This window comes from Anser cygnoides, chromosome 3 (assembly GCF_040182565.1).
Source record: "Anser cygnoides isolate HZ-2024a breed goose chromosome 3, Taihu_goose_T2T_genome, whole genome shotgun sequence".
NCBI lineage: Eukaryota > Metazoa > Chordata > Aves > Anseriformes > Anatidae > Anser > Anser cygnoides.
The window spans coordinates 5,152,332-5,180,112 of NC_089875.1; the positions used below are offsets into that span (position 1 = coordinate 5,152,332).

Consider the following 27,781-nt stretch of genomic DNA (forward strand, 5'->3'; position numbering starts at 1 on the left):
CTTCCTCTGCATGGTTATTAAGCTCTTTTTTCCCCTCTGCCTCTTTGATGCAAGACTGACAAGCAGTCTCTAGATACGGATCTCCACATGAGTGGGCTCAGCACCATCTTTACCACAGTTTCTTGCTGCAGCTGGGTTTCAGGCTGAAAATGTTGGCAGCAGCTGTGGTAATGCTGAGGACGGGTGCTGGGGAGTTTCTGAGGCATATTCTGTACATGGGCCCTAAGGTGCTGAGCATGAGATAAATAAGCAGCCCTGCCAGGTGACAAGGGACTTAGCACATGGGGTTGAATGGTGTTTGTTGGCATCCAGGAAGATTTTTTTAAGATTTGGAGCAGATTTTTAAATGTAGGGCTCTAGCAAGGATACCCACTCTTCTGCCGAGGGCTCACTCATCCCTGGGAGCGATCCCACCTCTCCCAAGCATGTAAATATATACAAGGAGATACAACTGGCCAAAGCCCACAGGTATACGTATATTTGGGGTGAAAACTATTAGTGGGAATTCCGAAAAGTCTGTTAAAAAGAGATTTTAAGGATCAAAAAAAAACTGTTTTTTTTTAAGTTATTTACAATCTTATCTGGAGCTCAAAAGAAAACGGCCGGTTTTCCAGTTTTGAAGTTTTTGACTACAAACCTCATCAAATATGTATTGAGGAAATATTTCAACATCTTTTCAGCATTCCCCCAGCAGGTCTCGCTGTGAATGCTGAAGGCTCATTTTAAAATTGGTTTCTGTAAACAAAGCAACATGCATCTCTGAAATTCATTTTCGCTGCATATTTTTTGTATTCAGGAAAAGTTCTCTCCCACAGCTGCTCACAGAAAGCAAACCACATGGGGTTAAGAGCCTGGCCTCAACAAATTTGTTTAAAAAAAAAATAATGCAAAGGAGTGTTTCAAAAATGGACGGCGCCTTTTAGCACACAGAAAGAGGTTTGACTATCAAACTTGAGTATTTGTAGTTAGCAGAATCTAAAATTTGTTCAAGCAGCTAGGCTTTAAGGGACACAGACACCATGAAACTCTGAGGCTGGTAAGGGAAGAACCCAGTGGTTTGCAATTAACAGCCAAGTCAACCAGAGGCAGCTGGGAGGGGGAGGGCTGTGCTCCTTTGTAAATGAGATGCCCTCAGCTGGGCAGGAGGGATGGTGGGAGAGGTGCAGGCTGTTTCAGAGAGGTGCTGTCAGGAGGATGGAGGTACTGGGGGCTGATAGGAGGGAGGGGATGAAAGTTGTGATGAAAAGTCTTTTTTTTTTAAAGTTCTTTCAAATAATGTTTGTATTTATTTCATTTATCCTTAGTGGATGCTATGTTGTTCTGGTCCATCAGATAGTAACTGCTGGCACAGACACTCAGAATTAGTGGGCAATGTGAAGTTACTTTTGGTGCACGTGAATGTTTCTGGTTGTCCCCCCATAATGGTTTTACAGCTCAGCAGCAGCTCCCTGTAATGTGCTAGGCTCCTCCTGTTTCTTTCAGCCAGTAGGTTGGAGCTGTGTTGCCCTAGCCCAGCAGACTCCTGTTCTTATAGTCCACTCCTCATCTTTCTGTGGCTCTTCCATCTTCTTTTTTTCAGGGCACCTGAGCTCCATCTCCCCTGTAAGCAGGGTGTCAGGTTTATGCTTACGGGTGGTAGGAGTGGGCTTCCTCACCTCTACTACCCCTTTGGGAATAGCACGCTACTTATTTCACTATATTTTTTTTTTCACTATTTTATGTTTCTTGCTGCTTTTTTTTTTTTTAAATCTTCTGAGAGTCTCTAATGCTTATAATGACAATGTATTGTGGCTTAGTCTTGTTCAAGCTAAGTTCATTTTGGGGGATACCAGGGGAGTCCTTCACTGGGGATGAGGAAATCCTCCTTCCTCCAGCTCTTTAAAGCCTCTTTAGTTCTTTTTGCTGGAACTCTTCCCTGATCTGTTATTACAAATGAGATGTTCCTTGGAGCTATGGCAAGTGAGTTGTAGCAGTAGTAAGGGTAAATTAAATTTCCTGGGGTTCAATCTCAAACAATTCATAATCTGGGCTATTTGAGAGCCATTCAAAGGTCATAAGCCATAACCATATTTATTACTTCCATTGTGTTTACACCAGCTGAGGAATTCAACTTTTTGTACTGCCTGTTCTGTATTAACAAAAGAGAATAGATTGCTGTGACTGGAACAATATTTGTGTTGCAATTTGCCTTCAAAAAGTAGTTGTGAATAGCAAATGTATCGAAAATGAGAAGCAGGAAGAAAAAGCATATGCTTACATTTCAATTCATAAATATGTATTTCGTGGAACGGGGATAAATGGGAAGAACTACGTGGACTGAATGTGGGAAGCCTGTAAGATTACCTGAGGTCAGAGGTGAGAGGACTTCTCGTCAGATGTATTTTGTTTTATGGCTGTTACAGAAGCTGCACTAATGTCATCCCCAAGTGATGACTTCTACTGTGTGCCTAGACAACATGATCAGAGCTTGTAAGTGCTTCAACAGCAACAGTGGAGGCAAGCTGGTGAAACTACCTTGTGGCTTAGAGAAGCCTCAGGGACAGAGGATCTGCACAAGGGCCACGTTGCATTTTGACGTCAGGTAGAAATGTGTGCATTTGGGTTGGGGGGGGGTGATGTAAAGGGGAATTAGCTGGCTTCACACACATCCCCATATGGGAGAAGAAAGGAGCACAATGGTGAGGTGTTGCAAAGCTTCAGCTCAAGATAGGGCTGAAGAAGTTTATAATCCAGTGAGGTCTCATCCATCAAATGCGTTTTGGTGCACAGTTGTTATTGTGTCCTGCATTACCTGGTGAGTTTTGAATTTGTTACTCGGCACTGAGGCTTCCTCGGGTACTTCCCTTAGTTTAAACCAATCTTGAAGATTTCAGAAGTGTCTTAAACTTTGAAGGAAAATTGTAAAGGGTGACTAAGGCTAGATTACGGCCTGACTATCAGCCAAAACTGCTGTACAATGCCTCTAGTCTTAAGTTGCATGGATGTGCAGAGGTCCTCTTTCCAGCTCCTTTCAGTGTGGCTGACCTCTGCTTAATTCTTCTGCATTGGTTTTCTGCTTTGATTTATTTCTCACTTGTGCTGCCTGTATCAAGAGATCACGATTCTGCCTCAATCTGTTTGACCTCCTACCTGTAAGTTTTCTTTTTCTTGATACCCTTTCTGGCACACAGCTGATCCAGCTTTCCAGAAGGCTCCCTCACCTGGAGAATGGTGCTTTTCTCTCCGCTACCAAGGTCTCCCTCTATCACTTGATACCCTTTAACACTGTCCATCAAATCACCACTCAGCTTTTCAGTGACTAGTCCATTAGAACTGGCTATCCCTCCCCTTCAAGCTCAAGCCCTTCCTTCCTCTGGTGCCGATTTTAAGTTCTGCAGCTCGACTCCCCTTGTGATACCTACTTACGTATTCCTAAAAACTTCTTACACTGATGCTGCATCACACAACTCTCCTACTCGCTCTCTGGTGTACAAGTCTAGACACATACTCATCACCTTGCTTGACAGTGACAATCGTGAAAGGTGCTTCTCAACTCCAGCCAAACCCCTCAGCTTGTTCTTCTCATACCTGCCTTCATCTCACTGAGCTCAAGTCCAACGAATATGGAAACAATTCTTATTGTCCCTTCCAGGCCTTTTTTTTCCGCTCTCCATTGGACAGCTTCTCCATCCTACCTATTGCTCAGCCTTGTAAACTGGGTGTCATTGATTCTCATCTGTTTCTTGGTCTATGTCCAGGTTTCCTGATAATCGTGCTGCCAGCTGAGGATGCTTGGGTGACTTTCAAGTGACTTCTGAAGCAAGAATGTATGTTGTCAGCATTCTCACAAGGGGAAAGCAAGATGAACAACTGGGGGGAAAAATACCTCCCAGGCATGAAGCTGCAATGTGGAGGTTGGGTCTGGGTGCTGCAGGATGAGCTGCAAGCTGTGGGAACTCGGAATTCGTGAGAGGCAAATGTTGGGCCTCACAACTTGGAGGAGTAAGTAATCTCTGAACACTTCCATAGGGACCTGCATGTGTTTGGCACCACACCTGCCTTAGGCTGATGAATGTTGGCTTTCATGGGGAATAAATCTTGGTGCTTACTTAGTCTTGCTGACTGCCCTGACTAAAGAACAAGCTGTCTTGGGGAGACCTTGAAACAAATGCCAATGCTTTCTTGTGGAAAATCTTGGGGAGTGGGGAGTAAATACGGATTGTGGGTTTTACCCCTCTATTTTTGCAGAATCTGACTTACTGTTCTCTTCTGTTGTGGCCAAACTGGTATACCTCCCTTCCTATGTAGGAGGCCAAAACATAATGGGTGCTTCCAAGCTTTCCCTTACTACTGGAGCAGTTGGATGCAGCTGCTAAGTTTGAGGACCAAAAGGATGTTCAGTCAACACTGACTAAAACCCTGCTGTGACTAGTAGTCAAACAGGCTCAAGAAACTTACATCTGTGCTGACTTGTGGTGTCCCAAATTGTGTGAGCTTGTCTAAGGCCAGACTGAATCAAACCCTTCTGACACTTCTGTACTTGGTTAGATGTGGTTATCTGAGGACAGCAGAGATAAAGCACTAATAAATATTCATGTTCAAACTATTGCAAAATACATGGCTCTTGCTAAGCTTGGTCTCTTTTCCGCTCTTTTTATAGTGGCAGACTGCCAGAGATGTTGCCCGTGTTCTTCAGCGTGTGCATTTGGTTTTTGCTCAGCACCTTCCTAGCTGTCATGAACCCATTTTGCTTACATACAGACCTGTTGCATCCATAGCAAAGAGCTTTCTATAACTTGCTATGTGACTTGGGACTCAGGAATATCTGTGTGGTGTGGATTTGGGGTTAGTGTTGCTTTTTTGTTTTGTTTTTAACCAAAAGCATGTGTTTAGTGGCTGGCTTCTACTGAGAGTCTAAGAGCTTAGCTCTGCCTTAGACCCCTTCTACCCTCACTTTCCATCTCAGTGCACCCAGCTGCTCTGACAGAAGCTGGCATCCAGGTTCTTCTCCTGGCACAGTATTGCTTGTTCAGTGAGGCTGCAGTAGCATTAAAAAGAAAAGATGAAAGAGCCCAGCCACTGGCTTCTGGCCTTAGGCTACCTGAATCAGTTGGCTATTCATGCAGAAATGTTTTCTGAGCACTGGAATTCTTTAATGGTGTTTTGACATCTAACACCCAATCAAGTCAGCGTTAGATGCTCATTATACTCTGTTCTCTGAAAATGCCACAAGGTAGTTATGTGTTTGTTTACATGCTGAAAAATAAACATCACTGCCTTTTCCTCCTGGAAAGGAGTACAGGAACAGCAGGGAAGGCTCTGATATACAATAGCGACACCATTTATTGTTTGATACCATCAGCGGACAGCATTGTGGTTGCTCAGATCATACACTCTTAATGTTGAGACAGACTTTGAAAGCCGTAAACAGTAACACAGCCTTGTATCATCTGCAAAAAGCCCTAACCAAACCAGCCGAAGAAAAGAATGGGGGGTGGGAGTAGAAATTCCTGGGTCAGGGAGTCCTATGTAATGTCCCTTGGGTATGTTTGGAGCTGCAGAGGGGAGAGCCCCGTGCAGCTCTTTCTGAATGAAGAAAAGCTGCTGCTCGATGTCTCGGGAGGGACAGCAGGCAGCTCTAACCCCATTGCTGCGAAGTGACATAAGGCAAACAGTGCCTTGGCCACGGAAGCCCTCTGTTATTGAGGGCTTAAAATAGTTGTAAATAACAGAAGTATAATTGTTGAATAAAGCCCCCTTCCTGTGCAGATCATGGTGTTTGCACAAAGTGAGCTGTCTCCAGCTGCGTGCAGCTGGGTGACTAACATCAGGTTGCATGCAGTGACACTTCTCTCACCTCTCCCATTATTTTGGTGCTGTGCTGCTGCAGGAAGCCAGTCCCGCACTGAGGTGACTGAGAGGAGCGGTAAGAACCCCTTGCCATGGTTGTGCTGATGCATTCTGCTTTACCTGGGATGCTTGTTTCTAGTAATGCAGTTCTCTGGATTCTTAATATATGAACCCCTATTTCAAAATAAATGAATGGATGACTTTACCTGTGCACATCTTTTGTTCACACAGGGTGATGGCTTCTTAAATTTATAAAGGTTATAACACCTACAGACTAATACTGAAGGCAAAACAAGCACAGCTCGTTCTTACTGTGCCATATTGATGTACGTGTGTGCTTTGCTGTTAGTGTGTAAAGACCACGTGATGTTTTGCATCCAGTTCATTAAGATTTTTGTTGCGTGAATTGCTACTCCTTTAAATGTTTAGCTTATAGTTGGTCTTTAAACATTTAAGTAGTTCACATCAGCAGTCCAAGGGGGTACTAATGACTCTGCTCCCAATTGTGGGGTGTAATCAGCACACCAAGGTCAGACAGAATGTGTGGGTTCACCACATCCTGGGATGTATGGAAAATCATCTGGGCAGGGAGGCTGGATGGCTTCTAACAGGTTGGTCTCCTCCTGGGGAGTGCACCATTTGACACAAATGTAAGGACATACACAAATGCCTGTTTTCCATTTTTGTTGTGTGTGTGCCTGGCATTATTTATTATTTGAAAATACATGACATAACTCTAATATGCACAGGAGAACTGAGCAGATGGATGCTGACTGCCCTGTTCTTCACGTAGAGGTCTATCCAGGACTGCTTTACTGCCCAGACCTGGTTATCTTGATGGCACAATGCACTCACAGGCAAAGGACATGTCTCCAGGCACCTCTATGCTGCATGCATGGGGTGTTGCTGTGGTATGTAGCGTGACTGGGAGAGTCCCTGAAAGTGCTTCTCCAAGCTGGAGCCCTCCTATCTGCTTCGGGCCACATGCACACACACATTTGTGCAGGGATGGAGTGGCTGCCTGCTGTGTAGAACAGTAACACAGGTGAAAGGAGCACAAGTATTTCTACTCCTCCATTGTGCTACATACAGTGGAAGCACAAGTTCCCCCCTTTTGGGGGGGGGGGCAACGCATGAAGATTGTGTAAGACTTTGCAGCTTATTCTGGCTGGGATGAAAAAGCTCATGGATGAGGCTGATAAGGATTTGTTGAGGGAGCTGAAAACGGCTGTCAGAAGAAAAAAGCACTGAGAGGAGCCCTTTTCAGAGGCTACTTGATAGCAAACCTAACTTCTACATTGTGATCTGAACTGATGGCCCCTTCTGCTGACCAGGTTAGCTTGTTCCCTTCACACTTACTTTCCCTTCCGTTTGCTTACAGTTACCCTAATGGACACAAGCCAAGTTACCAAGTGAGGAGTGTCTCTGCAGTGCGCATGCAGAGGAGAGCTGAGCAGCTGGCTCTGAGGGTGAACTCTCCTGATTAATCTCCACAACATAGCTCTGCCAGAAACAGTTTTACCTTGTAGGATGAACTAGGAGTTTCTGACAGCCCTGCTTGATTTATTTTGATGGCTATTGTTTAGTGAATTGAACCCGTGCCTCTCCTTTGAGAGATGGGTTTTTATTTATAACTGTTTATGGGCATCCTGCTCCTTGCCTGCACTGTCTTCTGCACCCAGCTTTAACACTTATTTTTGTTACTTGCAATCATCTGCAGCCAAGAAGTAGTTTTATGCTGACAGGCGGAGATGATATGCTGATGTTAAGAATTCCAAGACAGCTGATACGTTGAAATGGTATCTCACTTGCCTTTAAAGTCTGTCTTCATACTGGACTATTAAAATGCTAAACATATAGGGAAATTTTCTGAAAGTAAGCAACTTGTCATAAACTAATCATACACAACTGTGTTCATCCAAATGATATGTTCTGTAGCGGTATTTGAAAATACAAGTAGTACCTCACTAGACTTATCTCCTTGCTTTGCATTTGTCTTGGGTGTGAATTCTACGTTTGGATGTGCAGCTAGAGTTGAAGAGGGTTTGCTGCATGTGGTGTCATGAGAGCAGTGGTGTTTTCAAGATGACTGCACAGTCTTTCCCCAGCAAAGTTCCACCAAAAGCACTTCTGCTCTTCTTGTACCTAGACAAACTCAGGCATGGAAATGCTGTATTGCACACATCAACAAGGGCAAAAATCTGTCCTTATTACAAATAGTGCTACCAGAAGGAAAGAACACCTTCTGAAGCTCAGATTCCAGAGACTTGCAGTTTAAAAACCAGTAAAATTGAAAACAAATCTTGAAAAGTAGCTGTATTCTGGAGCCAGATGGCTCTTGAGGCCATCTCAGCATATTTTATCTCAGCATAAAAATAAATTTTAAAATGCATGCTATCAAACCAGATGCTGATCAAATTTACAGTGTTTGTCCAGGCCAGTGGCTTTCTTTCCTGGGGAACATGAACATCACTACACTGGATGATCAAGGAGTGAACTGCATTGCTAGAAAACTCTGTACTATGTGCAGACAGTAATTAGCTGAGGTCCTGAAACACAAGGGATTTTATCCCTTATGCATTAGCTAACGAGACTCTTCTCATGCTCTATGTAAATATTTTTTTAAGCTTCCAAGGATAATTGGGCAGAGGGTTCCGTAGGATATTTACACATTGTACAGTGTTATTTAATGTGTGCTGCTTTCCTGTTTTTTCAGTGTTCTGGCTGTTCTTGTACTCTACAAAAGAATAGGTTTTGGTTCAGTTCTCCACGTTCTTTGCTGCTTTAGATATCTTTCATAGCATTCCCTCCCACTTCTTAGCTAAACATTTCCAGTATTTTCAGCCTCTGCCCACCCAAAGCTCATCTGTTGTTACCTTTTAGAAGCTCCAAATCAAGCTCACTTCTGTGCTCTCAACTATTTTGCAGATATACCGAACAGAATTCAAGAGATGCTCCATCCTTCAGCAGAATCTGTGCTATTTCATCCTGGTCATAACACAAATCTTGATGTTATATGCTTGCTACAACAAAATTTCAGAACCTCTACACTAAATTACAGCAGCCTGGTCAGATCATTTTTTTAAGATGCTAACTTCTCCCCATCCATATAACTCAGTGGCAGGACAACATCTCAAATGACTTACCTCATGTGAGAGGGCAAGGGTTGGTTTGGATTGGTTTTGTATGTAGCTCTTAATGCAAGAACCTGCCTTCACAAAATTTCTGAATGTTTCTCAAGGTTTGAAAATATACAATTATTCTGATAACAGCTTTGCAATAGTGCGGTTGGGTCATATATCCTCAGTGAGTGAGGGGAGAGGTGTGTGTCTGAGAGAGAACATTAAGGCAGCATACTCAACAGTGGTAGTCTGGGCTATTAACTCCTATATTTTCTCTTGACTTTGCAGACAACCAAGAACATGTCTGAAATCTGAAATCCCATATTCCTATCCTTATATTTTAATGCCCTTTCAGTGGGAAGGGCAACCCTATAACTGTCTATGAAAAAGTTTTATCTTGGGGTGAAAAATAGCCTCATAAAGCCAACCCCTTAAAAAGAATGTGTCACAAGTTGCTGTTCTGTAAAATACACTGAGCTCCAATACTTAGAATAATGAGGATAAACCTTTTTCAGTACTAAGCTCTTAACAAAAGTCTGTATGAGCAACGTAATTTACAGAGGAAAAACCTGCTAGATGTTTTATCATAACTGAGATGCATTTACTAAGCACTACGTGATTCCTTTCGTACAAAGGTGTAGCCTTCTTTGATCTTTGTCCCCTTGAAATATGTGTTGAAGTAGCTTCTTGTTGCTGATATGCTTATTCCATAACCTTTCTCTTAAAGGGGGTCAAGAAGACTTCTGAGTTGCCGTCAAGAGTAGAGCGCTCCCGGAGCAATTCTTGCTTTCTTACCAGTTCCTTTGTTGTGGCTTCAGGGGTCCAAATCTAGAAAATGAAGGTAGTTGTAGTTAATCTGGGCAGGGCTTCTGCATTAAGAAAACAGTTAAACCAAGCTATGTTGTAGCCCTCCTTTCTATCCTGAGATGTAGAAGAAAACCAGTGCAGCTTCCCTGCAGGTACCACATCATCTTGTATATACAAGCAGAGCACTCTTGTCACTTCTAAACTGTAATATGCTGAGGGCCCAGCTCAGGGCTAATGGCAGGGAAGAAGACCCAAAGCTGTTTGTTTAGAATGACTGACTCAGGCCCAAGATCCTCTGAGTGGAATACAGTAATTAACCAGAGTCATTGGCAGCATAGCCTTATTTCCCTGAGACCACTGCAGAAACTAGCACAAGTCAGAGTTAGGGAAACGGTAAATTCCAAACAAAACTTCAAAACTTCTTGGTCAGTAATGGTATTTGTTTCCTTTAACATATATGTATGTGTGTGTGCGTGTATATATATATATATTATATATATAATTGTCTCCATGATCCTGTTTCCTTTTCTCAATTATTTGTGAGTGAGTATTAACAGGTCCCTAATACAAAAGTGATACCTTCATTATTTTAACTCCAGGAGGTAAATGTTTAATGTGCTGTGATTCATTTAATTCAGTGTCACCGACATAAGTAATCAGGTAATAAGTGTTTGATAAGGCAAGTTAGAAGTTGGTGCTGGTTCCATAAACAATGACTCCTATCCCTTAAGTGTTCTGTGTGAATATTAAAATTCATACCATGAACATGGTTGCATTTGTATTTAATGTGGTCTACTTTCATCCTAGTTTTAAAGGAAAGCTCAATTTCCATGATTTGTTATAATACACATAGACATACATATAGACATACATATCACCTTTTAGGTTTATCGTTGGTTTGTGGCAATCTCTACTCCATGTCATATCACCTATAAGTTAGTTAAATTGTAAAGTCCTTTCATCAGTTTATTCTTGTTTTGGATCTACAGTAAGGCCTGCTCACAGAGGAGACAAAAAAAAACCTAACAAAATCATAACTAGCTAGAAAACAGAATTGATCCAGGATTGAATCATGTTGGAAACACCTACTTTTCAAGAGATCTTTCTCTCTCTGAAAGAAGCTATTCCTATGTTCCTGACTTTCAGTAACTGAAGGTGAAAGCAAACAAGATCTAGAACAAACCTACTGGAATCAACTGTGAACCCTTCTACAACATCTTTGCTAAAACTGTGAAGCCATTGAATTTTGTTGGAATGCCAAGTTTTCTAATCAGCTGTTCAGAAATGTACAATGTGAGAAATGTCAGCTTCTGAAGACATGACTGGAATGAAGCATTGGCTCTGAGCTGCACGTCATGCACAATGCTGGGCGCTTTGCTAATACACTTTGACTCTGGGCCAGACTCCTTGCTAGTATAATTGGTCCAGCTTCCACTAATGAAGTGACCAAACTCTACATACTGACCTGCAAAGAATGTGATCTGTCTACCTTTAACATAAACTGTACTTAAGGTTTGCTACTGTACATACTTTTCTGGGTTCGAATGTGATGTCTTCTTTCTTAGTAGCACCACTGGTTATCAGCGAGTTCAGATAAATAACACTGTCCTTAAGGGAATCTGCTGCTTTTTCAATATCAGGTTTTTCTACAACTGCCAGAGATACCTGTAAAAGCTAAAAGAGAAGTGGTTAATCCATTGCACAAACATGTTGCATTTGGAAGCAAAGCATACATCCTCTGATACTTGTTTTACCATCCATTCACAGTGTGTATGTGTTTTCTGAATATATTCAGGATCTGTTTTTCTTGAAGCTGTTTTTTTATATATCAGAAATTTGTGAGGGAAGTACTTTAAAAAGTAGGGGATGACTCTCCTTCTTGGACATTAAAACATTAACTGCTTTTCAAGACTCACTAGACTATCACCTAGTACCACTGGTGTTTCCATCCTGTGGCAGGTGATGAGTGAGTGTCAGAAGTTGTCGTCCTCCCTTCTGTGAAAATCCTATGCTAACCCTAAGAAACTACCCCTAAGAAACTTAAAACACTTTCAAAAGGCAGAAACCAGCAATGTGGCTACTGTGACACGTTTACTATGACATCCAGGGCGGGACTGATGAAGGAGACTGCCAGCAATGCAGATATAACTGCATTTTCTCTCTAAATAGAATCCTAGGTCTGATTAGCAGGTAACACTGGTAAATCAGGAAGACTTCATCCACAATAAGGTAATCAGAATATGGTCACTGAGGCTGATGTCAGTGCGTGATGGGAAAATAGTAAGGTACTCAAGGCTCCAGGAGGGTGCAGAAAATGCATTGGCAAGTACAACAGCCAAACGCATCGACGTGGGCTTTAAGAAATAGGACTCTTCTCGACAGTGGAAGTTGGATATGAGACAAATGGGAAAATCAGAAGTCAGCAAGCCTGATATCAACCCAGTATGCTCAATTTAGAAGAGGAAAAAGATGCTTCTACCGACTTGAAGGGCCTTGAATTGGTCTTATCCTTTGAAGAAACACGTGCTTCCTTTGAGAAACTATGGTTAGCAGTTTTCAGTATTTGGGCATCATAGTTAGGTGATCATTAACTTTAGGGGGAAGGAAAGGAGGAAAGGTTTTTACATTCCTTGTCAGTGGTAAAGGACATAATTCTGCAGTGAGTTCAGAGAAGCCACAAAATTCATATAAATTATCAAGTCACCGTTTTGAACAATGAACAAGTAGTAGTACTGGCAAAGACAAGCCCTGCTTCTGAGAATACTTTAACAAACCTTACTGCTTTATACAGACTTTGATGGCAACTGAAGAAATAAATGCTCTACTAACAAATCAGTCCTTTCTCCCCATCTCTCATACCTCTTTTTTCACAGCTTGCATCTCTGCAGGTATCAGTGTAGAAGGTGACCTTGGCTTTGCAACTTTTTCTTTCTCTGCTCCTTTTTTTTCTGATACCTTTAGTAAATTGTCCAGTTTATTTTGAAGCAGATCGATTATTCTAGAATCTGCAAATACCTTAGCAATATCAAGAGCGTTCTTTCCTGTATTTGAAAATAAATACCTGTTTAAGCCATGAAAATAAATCTTGATACTTGTTGTTGTAACTGAATAATGACACTACAGTCAACAGAACTTAATTAGGCATCTAATTTATTAGCCCTTCAATGTGCCAGTAGGCTGCCTGATGTTGGTGTGAGGGCTGGCAGGCATCAGCACTGCTTGCAGAAATAAGGGCTTGCAGAAATGAGCCCTGAAACAAGATATTGAAGGAATTCTTGGAAGTGGTTGCTTTGCTCTAAATGTCCTGATGTTTGCATCTTAATATACTGGTCCTGCAGGTTGTAACCTTGATCTTTGAGAGGTGAGAGCATTTAGCACTTGGGAATGGCTAGTATATTACGGGGTTTGGAATTTAGACAGTTATTGTTGGTATCTGCCCCTGCCAGTGGTTGCTCTGTGGCTGGCAAGGAGTCAAGGGAAAGCCCTGTGGTCTAAGTGGGGCTGAACCCCTTCAGAACCTAATAAAGGAAAAACTCTTCTAAATCTTATGAGATGAGGCCTTAAAGTAATGGCGAGACCAAACTGCCACCATCAGTTATATAGAATTTCCCATGATAACAGAAATGCAGAGTACACAGTGCTTCTACAAGCAGGGTTTCACCTTCTAGGCATTTTGGGAAAGGAAGTCTCATTACGTAGCAGCGTTGCTTCCTACATCATAGCAAGGGCTGAAAAAGCGATGTTAACTGTTTAAATTACTCTTAAAATAGAGATAATAATAGTCATTGAAAGGTCTGCTGTGAGGAGGCAACCCTTCAGTATCAGTTCAGATTTGTCTGTTAGTCGCTTTTATCTCGGGGAGTAGTATTTACAGGCTAAGCAGCAAGAAATTTTTTATTTAACTAGTGTTGTCTGTGCATACAAAATTACAGGCAGTCTAAATGTGTGGCAGAATACACACTGGCCAGAACTAAAATCTACTTTTCCTTTCAATAATACTAATAACTGCCTAGATTTTTTTTTTCATTTAAAGCCACTTACATCTCTAGATGTTATCGTGTGAGGAGTAACAGCTTTATCAGGGATGTTTTCAGCCACAGTCTTGGTTTGGGAGGTTGTACTTATTAATCATGTAATTAATCGTGTAACTTTATTTTATAGGTGCATAAAAAGCAGGAAAGCTGACTAGTTAGAATAGTGATTCCATACTGTAGAAAACTAAATGAACTTAACTTTACCTTCATTGTAATCCTGACACCAGTCATAAATTCAGAATACTTCTCAAAACATTCCAATAACTTATTTTTCTTATAAAACCTGTATGCACTTAAGCAGTCCTTTTGGGGAGACATTGATATTTACCGTTGCTGTTTGTTGTTTGGATGTCAGCACCTGCATTGATTAAAAAATGTACCATGTCCAATCTACAGATCTCAATGGCTCTCATTAGTGGGGTTGCATTGCCTATTGCAGGTGCATCCACTGCTCCTCCAGCCTTCACTATCAGCTCAGCAATCTCTAGATGTCCATTATAGCAAGCGTGGTGGAGGGGAGTCCACATGAAATTGTCTGTTGCGTTCACGTCGGCCCTACAAAAGAGTAAGAGGAGTTGTGGCAGATGATGCCAGATACTAAATACAGTAACTTCCACAGCTCTAAGTACAATCAATGATAACTCCACACTGTAGTGGCATATTCAATGTAAATAAGTGTTTTCATATTGCTACTGCTACTTTGAAACTGTTTTAGAATGTGATATGTAGCTTGTCATATTCATTGTAAGTGTGTGCCTGAGTGGTGATCATGGTCCTCTCTAAGCTGATACAGGGTCCTCCCCAGGGAAGTTTTCACACATACAGAGTAAAATAAGCTTTGGGGCAACTTAGTCCTTCTGTTAAATGCTCGTAGTGTTTGTGCTCCAGCTTCACTGAGGATGGCCAAAGACAGGTTAAGGAATCCAAAAAAGAAAACTTCTAGGCCAAGAACACGTGCTCCAAAATATATGGCAAAACTGCTTCCTGCACTATTTAAAAATGAGTTAGAGAAGATCTATTACAGAAAAGCTGAGGATTTAAAACCTTTTCAGCTACCGTGTCACTGGTCTAGATCCTTCTGCCTCCCAGGTTAGTAATGGCATGTTCTGGAGGCTGCAAGGGCTGGTTTTGGGGTGATATTTGCAGTGTGCTGCCTTCAGATGAATCTTGGGGAAAAGCATTACCAGCTCTTTAGCAGCTGGCTGCCTTGGGAGCTTTTCAGCCGGGGTCATGGAAAGGCAAGGCTCGGGGAACAAGAGCCACTAGTGCCCCTTTGTAGCGTTAAAAGGGAAGAAATATGGTTCCCAATGTCTTTGAACAAAGCATGGTCCATGACCATACCTGGATCTGTTGTCTCCCACGTGTGCCATGCGTGGGTTCAGAAGGGGTCAAAACCTCCTGAGGGAGTCCCCTAAAACTCCTGCACAATGAAGTACTTTCCATTGTGTTTAGGACAGCCTAGAGGTCCTGAACTGAATAAGGGACAAAGAGCTGATGTCTGCCCGAAAGACACAGAGGGAGGGAGAGGGAAGAAAAACTAAGAAGAAAGCTGCTTGCCCAGAGAGCTTTTTTGCTTATCTGATCAGATGGTTAATATTTAACTGTAGATCAAAAGAACAGACTAATCTATTCATCTCTTCTTGCTTAAATTTTTAATCTGTTTCAGAATTCTGCCTTTGTTGAGATCATATAGCAGTAAATTCCCCAGATCTAACGGTTTTATCTTTGTTATCTTTCAGTTGCTTAGCTATTATGACTTACTTGTATGCAGATGTCATTTCCTCTATATTTCTCATTTAAAATACAGGGTTCCACTTATTCTACTTTCTCTCCCTTCCCACTCCCCATGCCTGGACCGATCCTCTTTCTGTCCCTGAGTCTCTTTTGTTAACTTCATTCTATTGGAAACAAACTGATTGAAGGGAACAGGAAAGACACACCACTGACTTAAAAATTCTTCAGCATTTTCTTTGGATCAAACATTGGTGAATTTGCCTTATTTCTGAGTCTTTCTGGAACAAGGTAGAAAGTAGATACCACTGATTTATGCTTAAACCTCAGCGTTTTTTATAGCTCTAGATAAATATTTCATTTTCTATTTGGTATGTATTTGTAATACTGAAATGGTCATATTGTAAAAAGTATTTAAATTCCCATGCCAAAATGGAAGTGTTGGAAAGTCCACAATGTTGAAAGATGCAAAGCTAAAACTGTACTGAAAACTTTCCTCTCCTTTCTGATTTCAATCAATTTAAAATCTCAAAACTAGAACTTTTTTTAAACTATTATTGCATTTCTAGGTCTAAATATGATGAGATGTGACTCCTGTACTGTCTAATGAGGTCTGATGAAAGCAGTGGAGATAAATTTGCTAGATTAATTTGATAACTCTTGCATCCTTATCTTTGGAAGACCAGAATATACACACTTACGCAGCTTTACATATGCTGCAGGAATGTCAGTGTAATTACCAGGGTGCATAAATTTGTACATGCTGTTAAGTCTCTGCAGGATCTAGAGCAATGACTAGAGACACTTATCCTTAGAAATGAACATTAAAATGAATTCCAGCAATAGGTAGAGAACATATCTAACGTAAATATTGTCTTTGAAAAATGTTCACTTAAGCAGTTATCTGAATGTAGGACTACGGCAGTTTGATCATAAAAAAAGAAGAGATTATGCTATTACATAAATATGACTGATTTTTTCTTAAATTGCTTTCATTTTTAAGCTGTTATGAAGGTTTTTCACAGGCGTATCTGTAGGCTACAAAACTGCTGAAGCACTTCTGAAGAGGGGAACAGACTAAATAGCAACGTGCACTTCTGGTGTAAATCCTGCTGCCTCAGCCTGCTGAGGCTGCAGAGGAAAGTGATTCTTGGTAGGGCTGATTCTCTTAAAACATTTGCATGCAAAAGCTCTGGCATGTGGAACAGGGAAGTCTGAGACTTCCTTGATGATTCATCTAGGAGTATCTCAATGATTTCAGGCTAGCCACTTAAGTCAGATTTCCAAAAAATCATTCATCTAATTTTGAAAGTTGTTTTGAAGATGCACGACTTGAGACGTGGATATAAACTAGCCACAGCTTCAGTAGATTAGGTACCCTGCATCTAAGTGAAATGTCAGTAGCTCAGACAACAATTTCAGGTCTGGGAAACTTGCCTTTAGATGTTTTTATTTACTCATTACTAAAATGTAAAAAAATAATAAACTAAACCTCCGTAATTCAGCATCTTATGGAATTATTATGTTAAATAGCATGCATACAAAAACTATAGTCTGTTGCATCCAAATGTTTATTGGAAATTTATGCTCCCAAAATAGCAATTAAAAAAAAATCTTTGGAATGATCTTACCCCTTTTCCAGAAGATACTGCACAAAGTCTATGTTCCCACTTGCACATGCAGCCATCAAAGGTGTTTTGTAATACTTATCTTTTATGTCTACTGGCACACCCTCCTCAAATGCTTTCTGTAGAGACAGAACGTCTCCTGCCCTGACAAGGAAGTTAATGTTCATGTACATTTTCCTTGGTTCATCTATATACCAGGCACGGTCGTCGTGCACGGGGTGGGCAGATGGGTGGTCTCGGTTAAAACGGTAGCTATCAGCAATGTTCTGAACAGCCTCAATCATGTATACAGGGAAGCCATCTTCCCTAAGTGGACACGCACTCTTTGGAATAATGCAAATTGGCATGGGGACGGCAATGCCTCTTTTGCCTCTTCGTTTCTTCCCTTTCTTTCCTTTCTTTCCTTTGGGTCCATAAGATGTTATAAGACAGTTTTTCTGCAAGTATTTAGAGCCTTTAAAAAATTCTTCAGTGTTGATTCCTTCAGGGTCAGATCTTTCATGTGCTTCAGCAATAGTTTGTATTTGCTCAGTGTCCACAAAGGCACACCGCTTCTGAATAACTGATATGAAATCATCCTTAGCTACCGTTCCATCTCCTTGGTCGACGGCCTCAAATGCCTTCCGGAGGGCAGCCTGGTGCTCTAAGGACCAGTCGTATAGTCTCAGTGCCCACTGGGGGTTGTTCTCCTTAGCTCCGGGCTTGGACTGTTTTTTAAAGTTATTTTCAATTTTACGCAATTCGGTTACTGCTGCTTTAAAACCACCTTCCTTGGCAACAGCTCTTGGAGTCTTTGCCAACAAGTTTGTCCACGTAGGATCACAGCCTAACAATATAGACATGCTTTCACCGATAATGCAATGGAATTAATAATTGACAATTACTTAATGTAAGAGTCTTGTAAGATATGTGTAGCTAATTAGCACAAGTCTACAATTTTATACAGTCTTAACTATAAATAACAATAGTAAATGCAACCACATCAGTGATCCCAACCTGGAAAGCTAGGCACACATCCGTATTTGTTTTCCAAAGGGAGATTCATCAGGCAACCCATACTCTACTCTGTCTACTCATGAATACATATGGGAAAGGAGAAGTTCAGTGAAAGTTTTACATTTTTACTTAAAGTAGCGACCAAATTTAAGAAGAAACTAAGATTAAGATGTTACTCACTCTTCTGTATGCCAGCCTTGTGATTTGTTAATGGACTGTAAGCTAAATATTTGGACCACAAGAACATAACATAGGATTTTACATGGTCCTATGGAAAGAAAACTGGAAGTGATATGATCATTTGCACAACTTAGAAAATGATCATAGCTTATTTGGAGTATGTTTTAATACCCACAGGTGCTAAGTTTTCCCCATGACTACAGTGAGATCAGGTTGTTAAAATGATCAGCAAACTAAAAATTAATTTTCTGTTGGAAGTTTTGATGCAATATTTCTGAAAACAAAACCAAAACCACTTAATATTGTCCAGTTCTAAGTTATACAAACCCATGATGTTTCTGTTGATTTCCTTGAGAAATGTTTTATTTCATCTTAGCCACACTAGTAGAAGTAAATAGCAATAGCCTATGTTAGGTACTTCTCACTGAGAATTGCACTTGTCACGTGATACCCCAGAGAGTCAATTCCTTCACAGATGCCCAAGTGATGTCAGTCTTTCCTCTAACACAGAAAAATAATATATGCAATAGTCATAAAGTAACTTCTTAATGTACCTCTTTGTCCTATAAACTTGCAGCAATTCGCAAATCCTCCCTCTGCAGCATAATGAAGTGGTGTGTTACCATTCATAGCGATCAGGCCCAAGTCTCCATTATAAGCTGAAATAATCCTCAGGATCTAGAAAAGCAAAGACATTATCAGCAAAAGTCATCTGTGTTTCTTAGGAGGGGGGAACTGTGAGAATGATTTACAAATTAAATGCAGTATCATATATTCCCAGTTTACATAGTGAACTTCTCTTCTCCCTTGCCCAGCTGATCCATGCACGCATAACACTCATGTTTTCTATAGTACGTGCTTACTTTACTCAGGAATTAAAAACTTCCTTCAGTTGTAGATATCAAGAACAACCTTTGCTCTTGCAGGCCTACCATCTTCAAGTAACTATGCATAATCATGTGCATAATTAAAATTGCATAATTTTGTATACTTTAAAGACAGTAGCTGGGGAGACATAGGGAAGAAATGGCCCACCTGCAGCCTTTTGTATCTGCCTTTCTTACCATGGGAAGGTTTCATCCATGTTACACAACTGTGACATGATACATGTTGGGGTAAACAAGCTCTCCAAAGGAGCTATTCACACCAGACAGCCACAGTAACACACACTCTGGGGTACCTTGGCAAAAAAGCTCTACAATTATGAGAGAGATTCTGTCACTTCTGGCTTCCCTTTGATACTCAAAAAGAAGTGGCTTTTAACTGGTAATTACTGTGCTTTGATCAGCTGAGATACTGGACTCCAAATAGATAAATACATAATGGTCTGGCTTTGCAGCAAGCTGTTCAACACCACAAATGATGATACCTCAAAAAAGCCTCCTTTGGCTGCAAAATGTGCAGCATTGTGTCTTTCATTGTCAAATAGGTTAACGTCGACTCTTCTCTCAAGTATACCACGCACCAGCTCAAGAACACCTTCTCGTGCTGCTTCCATTAAGGCTGTGCGACCCGTGGCCTGCAAGGTAGCAAGAAAACTATTCAGAATTTGCATTGTGTGCTAAATCAGGTTGCAAGAGTCCTCTGGCACAACACGATCTGATTGTTGCAAGGCAGCATAAAATGAAGGCCTCCTTTTAGGTGTTATTGAAAAAAGTAGACGTGTCTAATACTTTCAACGGCGGTTGTAGGAAAACTTTAGGAATCTAGTCTTAATGCTTCTAAAACAGGAGTAGTCAAATCCTAGTGACTCAACTATGTTAGTAACCTGAGTCACCTGAATAGCCACACAAAAATCAATTCCTTATTTGAGGAAATCCTTTTTTTTTTTTTTTTCTGGGTGCATGCTCTCGTGTATAAAGATTTAACACAAAATACCACTTATGTCTTGAAAGAGCATAAGTAACTATGACTTTGGTAAATTTGGTGACTGTCTCAAGAATAAAACACCTCTCAGATCAGGGATAGCCTCCTATTAGCCTAATGGCCCACAGCAACTCTTAAAATCTCTTACTTGCTGCTATACAGAGGGGCAGAGATAAAGGAAGGGCAGGAAGCAGACAATGAGCTGTGGATTTCATTGTACCAAACCATGCTTTATTCCCTGATAACTTTCTTTGGGCCTAGCAAAACATTCCCATTATGTTGCCAGGTATGTGTCTGCCGTATTAAAACCAAAATGCAGGTTTCTCATCATATTGCAGGCATGCAGAGTGCAGAAGGTAGGAATGTGCCTCAGAGGATGTGATAAAGATGTCCAAATATTGGTAATGCAAAATGTTTTGGTCTAGCTAAAAACTAGGAAGGATGCTGCAAATGCTAGGACTACAGCAAAAGCCATGAGTAGCTCTAAGGGAAAGCCTGATAATCCTGAAGGTCTTTTCCAACCTAAATGACTCAATGATTCTATGACTTTATCAGTAGCACAGGGCTTCAGTCCTTAATGCCATTGATAAATTTAGCAAGTAAACAAATACATGACTAAGATGTACAAAAGGGAGAAAACAGTTTCTTACGTCTCATCACTACCTTGATTCCCCTTCATGTTTTTCCTGTTGGACTCCCTTTTTAGTAAATACTACTTCAACCCTGAAAACCTTGGGGCACATCCAGCTGAAGTACAGTGAACTAGAACTCTTAGGAGTTGGCACACTTACACCTTGTTTTTTAAATATTTGCACTCTAACCTACAAAAATCTAACTCGGGATACATGATTCAAGCAGAAGACTTAAATCTCTGTTCCTGCAAAAAAATGTTGATAAAGAAGGGAATAGACATCCACACAGAGTTATGAGATTGCCACTGCTGTGTTATTTTAATGTGAGGATTTACGGTTATATATTCCAGTCTGGTAACCATTCTTTACTCCTGTATACACATTCTTAGTTACTGAAATATTCATACTGGGTCTCTTGAATTGGGATTTGCTCCTCTTTCCAAGAAATTCAGACATATTTCTTTAATATCATGAGCTTGCTCACAGGCTTGTAGAAATATAGGCTTCCCATCAGTAGTACAGTTGTTAAGATCTGCACCATAGTCCAGGGCAATTTGAGTGCAGTGATAATGACGTCTTGTAGGTAAAATGCAGTAAAACAAAACACCTGCAAAGAAAAACAGCAAGGATTATGGTGTAATGGTAAACGATAAGAAAGGTTATTTATGCTATAAACTTCACAGATGAACGGACAGGGACTGCTTCATCAGAGGCCCATTAAATTCTCTCACATATATAAATGTAAAAAGGATTTCTAGTTTAGGACCTCTGAACTCAGGGAGTTTACCAGAATTGAGTATGTGGCTGTTCATGGGAGAACACACTGGAGGGATCTATGATTTAAAGGCCTGGATTGTTCAGGCAGAGTAATTTTCATTTTTACCAAAGCCCTTATGGCCAATAACTTCTGTTGAGCTTTAAGTATTACCTACCCTCCACTGTGGTTCCTCTCTTCAGAGTGAGCATGACATATATAGCAAGTACGTAACACAGTAAGGAGCCATTTTGTGCTATTTCTGGTCTGATCGGGTTCCTTTTTACTTACCTTTCCCTTCATTATCAACAGCAGTCATGTCTGCTTTAGCTTTTACTAGTAAGTCCAGAACCAAGTCATGGCCTAGCTCAGCTGCCCTCATTGCTGGAGTACGTCCCATTTTGTCCTGGACATCTGGATGAGCTCCCAGCTGTAGCAAGAAGCTGCACATGTCAGTGTCATTCTTGGTGCAGGCCAAAGAGAGGGCGCTGTACCCATCTGTAGGCTCTGTGAAATTAATGAGGTTGGGGAAGCCGTGCTGGACCAGCTTTTCTATTTGCTTCTTGTCTTTCTGGTGGACACACTGGAGAAGTTTGTAGATCTGTAAGTCTAGAAGTCTGTCATCTACTGGTAGCATCCTTGAGTGAGAAAAAATGGCGTCATCTAAGGAAGGAATTTCTGCACTGGGAGAGAGAAAAACATGTAAACACAGAGATGAGATTACTTTGACATGCCAGGAAGAACAGGAATCAAGCTATATTCAAGGCATGAAAATATCTACTTACCTACTTAAACTTGACAGAGCACAGAGCTTTAAGTGAATTTCTCTCATTTAGTATGTGCAGTACACATAGAGACTATATAAACACAGGAAGCACCTTGCAAATTGTTCTTTTTGTAATCAAACTGTTCAGAAGAAATCTCTTTCAAGGTGAAAATTAAATTAAGCTGTTTTCCATTCAAGGAACTGTTATAATCTATAATTACTTGGAGGCCCAAGGAAACATTGATCACCTGCCATTTTAGTACTTGAGAAAAAAAATGAACATGTCCCAGTTACAAGTCTTGCTAAAGCATAAAATAGATGCTAGGATCACTTCGTCAATACCTGAGCATCTTCCTTTGTTAGTAACTAATGCATGAACTTCCAGCTGGGCTGTGTGCATAAAAGCGTAAATTGCATTTCTCTGTGGTAAATCCCTTGGGGAAAAAAGGTGCAGGCAGTGAGATGCTGACATGGGAAGATTCCTTCAGGTAATGCAACAAATACTTGTTGAGGAAAGTGTGCTGCAGGATACCAGCTTTGCATTTTCCTCTGTTGTGATTATTTTTCAGGTTTTTTATCCTCTGTTAGCTAGTCTCAGCACTTGTGGCTGCAGGGCCAAGCAAGGGTCAGGACTATTTCTGGAGCTTGCTTAAGTGAATGGGAAACTTCCTATCAGCTTCAGCAGGCCCTGGATCAACCTGTGCTCCAAAAACAACACTTATAGGACAGACAACAAAAAATGTGGAAAAACAGGGTCCCCTTAGGGATTTTTTTAATTTTTTTTTCCTCAGGGATTTTGTTTTATTTTATTTTTATTTTATTTATTTATTTATTTATTAGCAGTATAGGCTGTAAATGGTACCACTTAGCAATCTGCCTGGCTACTATTGAGTGTTTTGTGGCTGTCCAAGAAGAGGTGAGTTGTAAGAACGATTCAGAAGGATGCATAATTTCAACAGATTTTTTGAGGCACCAGCTCCCTTTCTGGAAAGGAATTCTGAAAGAAAACTGCAGGAAAAATAGAGTGAATAAAGGCTAACCATGTTGGGAACAGGTAAAAGTACTTTTTGTACCACAGGTATACCATGTCAGTTGTTGTTTCTGTAACTACTGCCTTTCGTGTCTTCTGAAGTTCTGGGACCAGCCTATTTCTGGAGCAACAAAGAGGGGAGATTTCTGACAACTGCTCCTCTTGTCTTTCCCCCTGCTAAATAAGCTGCTTGACACTTTCCCTGTGCAGCATGGCTGTGCTGCCGAAAAGTGCCTGCAGCCCTGAGCCAGGCACTGCGTGCAAAACAGCTGTTACACTGTCCGACACCCCTGGCTGTGGCTGAGCTCCTCCTTGAAACAAAGCTAAAACAGCAGAGGTGTTTCAGGATAGGAACAAGAAAAAGGTAGGGGAGGGCTATAAAATGCTTGAAGCTACTTAAAAGCTGCCCTTTCTAGTCTACAGAGTGTAGTGAAAACATTGTAAAATGTGGATGCTAGAAAACCTGTTGGGCATTGTAACTGTCTTGACCAGCTCTACACCATGCTTTATTTAAATGGCATTATTATTAGAAGATGCTTACTTTCAGAAGTGTTTAAGTGGGCACTCAGATGTACATGCTCGCTGTTTGTAATGTAATCTGGCCAGAATAGGTCAGCTGCAGAAAGTGGCTTTCTCTCATTTAAATATGGCATTGCTTAAAACGCTTTTTTCCCCCTAGTCTTGTATGACTCTCATTCTGATCATATACAAAGTATATTCTTACAACTAATGATTAGATCATTAAGTGTCAATAACTCAAATCTGTCACCTAAATCCTTACTACGTTGTGTTTCTTGTACGTTGTTCTGTGAAAGGGAATGAATGCAGATTTTTTTTTAATTATTATTTTTCTGGTAGGGGTTACAACTATAGCAGCACTCAGTCCTAATGTTTAGAGTTCAGAAATAAGGTTACTTCTGGGTAAAGCCCTGGTAGGAAGGAAAACAGAGTACCCTGCGCAGTCTAGCTTTTAGAGCCTGAGACATTAGAAGTCATTTCTGAGGAAAGCTTCCAGACAAGGACGTTTGTCCTGGGCTCTGATGAAGTGTGAACTCTGCAGCGAGGAGCAGCACAAAGGTACTACAGGGAAGGCTCTTACACTATTTATGACTGAAACTCAGAAAGAGAAATGTTTTTAATAATGCTTAGATGGAGCTGACAAGCTTAAACTGTTCTCTTGTACTCTTGTTCTCTATTTCCCACCACCCTGCAGCTGTAAGGAACTAGGTTTCACTTCCAAAATGGGCCGTCCCGCTGCATCTGCATGCACACAGAGAGCCCAGGCTCCTGTTCCTTAGGTGCTATTTAAATGATAAAAACACTGCCTGATCCCTTCTGGTCAGCCTACACAGAGTGAGCCCGTTCCACAACCCATGGGCCTCACCCCTGAAGGAGGGCTGGGCATAATCGCAGCTCTGCCCCATCCTTTCTGAAATGCCTGTGCTCTGCCTCTGCCCCAGCCAGCACCGTAGGCTGCAGAGCAGTAGGGGCACGCACCTTGCTGCCTTGGGGCTGTGGCACCCCAAAGAGCTGCGGGGCTCGTCTGCATCCTGGCTTACTGCTGCTGAGACCGCCCGCAGGGTGCCAGCCACACGCTCCTGTGACCAGCCCAGTCTGCAGTGCTCCAAGGAAATCAATACTCACTTATTGACACTGTCTGAGGAACTGACGAGATACTGTGTTTGAGGATTTTTCCAGTATTTCTTTGTGCTTTCTGCACAAATACCTGGATTTTGCACAGCATTTTTTCAGGAACTTATTTAAGATCAAAACTTGTCTTTTTTCCCTTCTTTCTCCACCATGAAGCTGCAAACACTGAAAAAACTATGTTCTCCCTGGAAATAGGTTAGTAAAGCTAAGGAGCACAAGAGCTCTGTTGCGATTGATAACATTTTGTTGGTAACATCCAATGAAGGTATAAATGAATATAATATTCAGTGCATACAGATTTGGATTTATTTTATGGATTATCCTTGAGATTCGTAACAGTGCTAGAGCCACATCTTGCACAACCATCACACTCAGTGTCTGAGGTACCCAGAACAAGCATATCCTAGGATGCCATTCTGCAGTGGGCAAGATGACACAGTTGGAAAGCAAGTCTGAAACTGAAGTGCATCTCACATGCTTCAGCAATTACTAGCTGCAAGTAAACACCTGCCATCACTGGTGTTTTCGCTGTCAGTGTCCGCAGCAGTGACACAGCAAAGGGACACAGGGTTACACAGGCACAGCAGCAGCATCAAGAAGCAATCAGAGAATCACCAGCACTGATGGAAAACACAGACGTGCTGCATATGATAAACACCACAAAATATGGTTGAAAAACAACAAACCATGCATCATTCATGCAATATCCCTGTATATATGTCCAATAAGCGTTTGAACTATGTGACTAGGTATTATTTTTACTCCCCAAAACCTTTGCCTCGTTCATGATATGGGACTCACAGCACAACTTGCACTTATTCTACACTTTCCCTTTTGCTCACAGGGCAACGTATTGCACTCCATCCCAATTTTAGTCCCAGTTCAGTATGATCAGTGTTTCCTGTTGATTTTGAGATGCTTATCATGGTATTATTTTAATACTTCACACACAGCAACAAAATTATTTCTGTAAACTTAAGTGAAATTATTTGCAACATAATGGTGAAGTATGTTGTTATCTCAGTTTACCCACCAGTGAGATCCCCTACCAAGTTTAAAGTCTGCTTCAGAGCATTAAGAACCAACAATTTACACGAAAACAAACACAACAATTTAACTGTGACAATTAATATTTCTTTACAGTATTTTTTCAAACGGATTGGGTCCTGTTTTATTAGAAATTTCTACAGTAACAGAATCAAAATAAGACAGGTAGGATAGAAGCTTATACCCAGAGTCAGGTAAAACTGCAAGCAAGTGAAACAGCCTTTTACAATGAAAATATAACTACAGCATCCTGGGATTTTCATTAAATAAATGCTGCCAATCGTGTGCACTTCATAGGATTTATATCACTTAACCTGTAGGACCTTTTAACAGAAAACAAGGGATTGTTGACACAGCTTTGAGACAGTTGTACTCTGGGGAGCACTTCATGAAGCTATAATCGTAAATCCTGGGCTTGTAACATCTGTGGAGCAACAACTTTATCTGTTGACAAACATCAACAGGAGCGCTACTTTCATTCTGCCAGCTTCTGTTATTGTTTTGGTTGAAAGCACGAAATCTTTCCAATTCAGATGAACCCTTTTCCCAGTATACCTAGTATTAGGAAAGCCATTTTAATCAGTTTGGTTTCTCACAAATCTTTCCAATCAGTGGTCAAGCTGCATTGGTAGGGAAGGGCTGGTGGCCAGCACTCTCACTCGCTTTCTGTCAAAGCCTGGTGCCTGACCGCTGCTGGAAGCACTTGTGACTCCTTCTTTTAGTTTGCAACATTTTTCAGTTTCAACATTTCAAGTAGAAAGCATCCCTTTAATTATCACTATTCACAAACCAGTAAACAAAATTTTCATGTCTTTTATCTTTAGTGAGAGAAAATAGCTTGGAACTTTCTAAATTTGGCCTGTTTGCATGCTGGCCGTGGAGATAAGCCTGAGCCCTCTGTGCTGGTATAAAAGAAACTGATATGGTAACAGTGCCACGTTATATTTAAAGCTTTATAAAGATAATTACTCTGGATTTTTGGCTGTGACTAACATTTAACGGGAGCAATGTAACAAAATCCTCCTCAAACTGAATCCTGGCATAATGAATAGCCTTTAATGCCGTGTTTATTCTTCTAAGATGTGTATTTTGTTTTCAGCTTGCTGTGCCAGTGTCCGTCTGGGAGTGACTGGAGCCGCAGTCACGAGGGCGAGGAGCTGCTGGGCACCGCTGAGAGGAGAGGTGAGGGGCAGAGGTGGTGTCAGGCAGCCTTCTTGGGCTGAAACCCAGAGCAGGCCGGGTCTGAGGGGAGAGGGCTGCCGGGACGGGAATACGCAGACAGCAGCCTCACTTGTCTCACCGTGCAGAAAAGCAAACGGAGGTAACTTCCAGCCCCAACTCGACCACGAGAGGGACCAGGCACAAGCGGGGATGCTGCCGGCCAGCTCCGTGTTTGTATTTTCAAAGATCACCTTTTGGTTACGAAAACCCAGCAACCCTCTCCAGGGCCCTGCAGCAGCCACAAGTCTCCCCTCGCAGCACCGGGCCTGTCGCACCCACCCGGCCCCTCAGCGGGCACTCACCTGCGGCCACCACCGACCCCAAGCCCGCCTCAGGGCACCGCGCCTGCCATTATGCCCAGACAGCCACGCGCTGCCCTTGGCAACGGTGACGGGCGTTGGAGGTTGGCCTTGGCAGTTGGCCACCGGCCCTCGGCAGTGGAGCCGTGAGGCAGTGAGGTGAGGAAGGGGGGCTCGCCCTGCGTCTGC

General features: G+C 41.6%; 2 protein-coding genes across 14 annotated transcripts in view; one reads left to right on the forward strand and one right to left on the reverse strand.

Annotated features, from left to right (window-relative positions):
- PAK5 (p21 (RAC1) activated kinase 5) overlaps positions 1–27,781 on the forward strand; it is a 312,051-nt gene that overhangs the window by 127,531 nt on the left and 156,739 nt on the right. For 4 of the 10 annotated variants that reach the window (XM_066995369.1, XM_048060795.2, XM_066995368.1 and 1 more), the window contains one exon: positions 27,172–27,254. The gene's annotated coding sequence lies outside the window, so the exon portion shown is untranslated. Of the gene's footprint in view, positions 1–1,184; positions 1,201–26,246; positions 27,255–27,636; positions 27,752–27,781 lie in introns of those variants that run through there. The other 6 variants (XM_066995367.1, XM_066995366.1, XM_048060794.2 and 3 more) reach the window with 4 other exon arrangements.
- Positions 8,345–27,725, reverse strand: ANKEF1 (ankyrin repeat and EF-hand domain containing 1). 4 transcript variants are annotated; one of them, XR_007162146.2, is made up of 11 exons: positions 27,596–27,725; positions 21,871–22,262; positions 21,233–21,432; positions 19,697–19,846; positions 18,882–19,005; positions 17,155–17,977; positions 14,121–14,347; positions 12,618–12,799; positions 11,289–11,432; positions 9,583–9,779; positions 8,350–8,817 (listed from the first exon to the last, which is right to left on the reverse strand). XR_007162146.2 is itself a non-coding variant. In XM_013182095.3 (10 exons), the coding sequence occupies exons 2-10, from the start codon at positions 22,214–22,216 to the stop codon at positions 9,654–9,656; spliced, it is 2,322 nt and encodes a 773-aa protein (XP_013037549.1). In that variant the 5' UTR covers positions 22,217–22,257; positions 27,596–27,715; the 3' UTR covers positions 8,347–9,653. The 4 variants fall into 4 exon arrangements, 3 of the variants coding, with proteins under 3 accessions (XP_013037550.1, XP_013037549.1, XP_047916747.1); XM_013182095.3 differs by having other exon boundaries at positions 8,347–9,779; positions 21,871–22,257; positions 27,596–27,715; XM_048060790.2 differs by having other exon boundaries at positions 8,348–9,779.

Bases quoted from the DNA above. Each gene is read 5' to 3' on its own strand.
- ANKEF1 (XM_013182095.3), bottom strand. From the start codon at position 22,216: ATGCTACCAGTAGATGACAGACTTCTAGACTTACAGATCTACAAACTT. The intron at 21,433-21,870 runs GTAAGTAAAAAG...TTTTCTTTGCAG, and splicing joins TGTTGATAATGAAGGGAAAG to GTGTTTTGTTTTACTGCATT. The intron at 17,978-18,881 runs GTACATTAAGAA...CTATATTGTTAG, and splicing joins CAAGTTTATAGGACAAAGAG to GCTGTGATCCTACGTGGACA.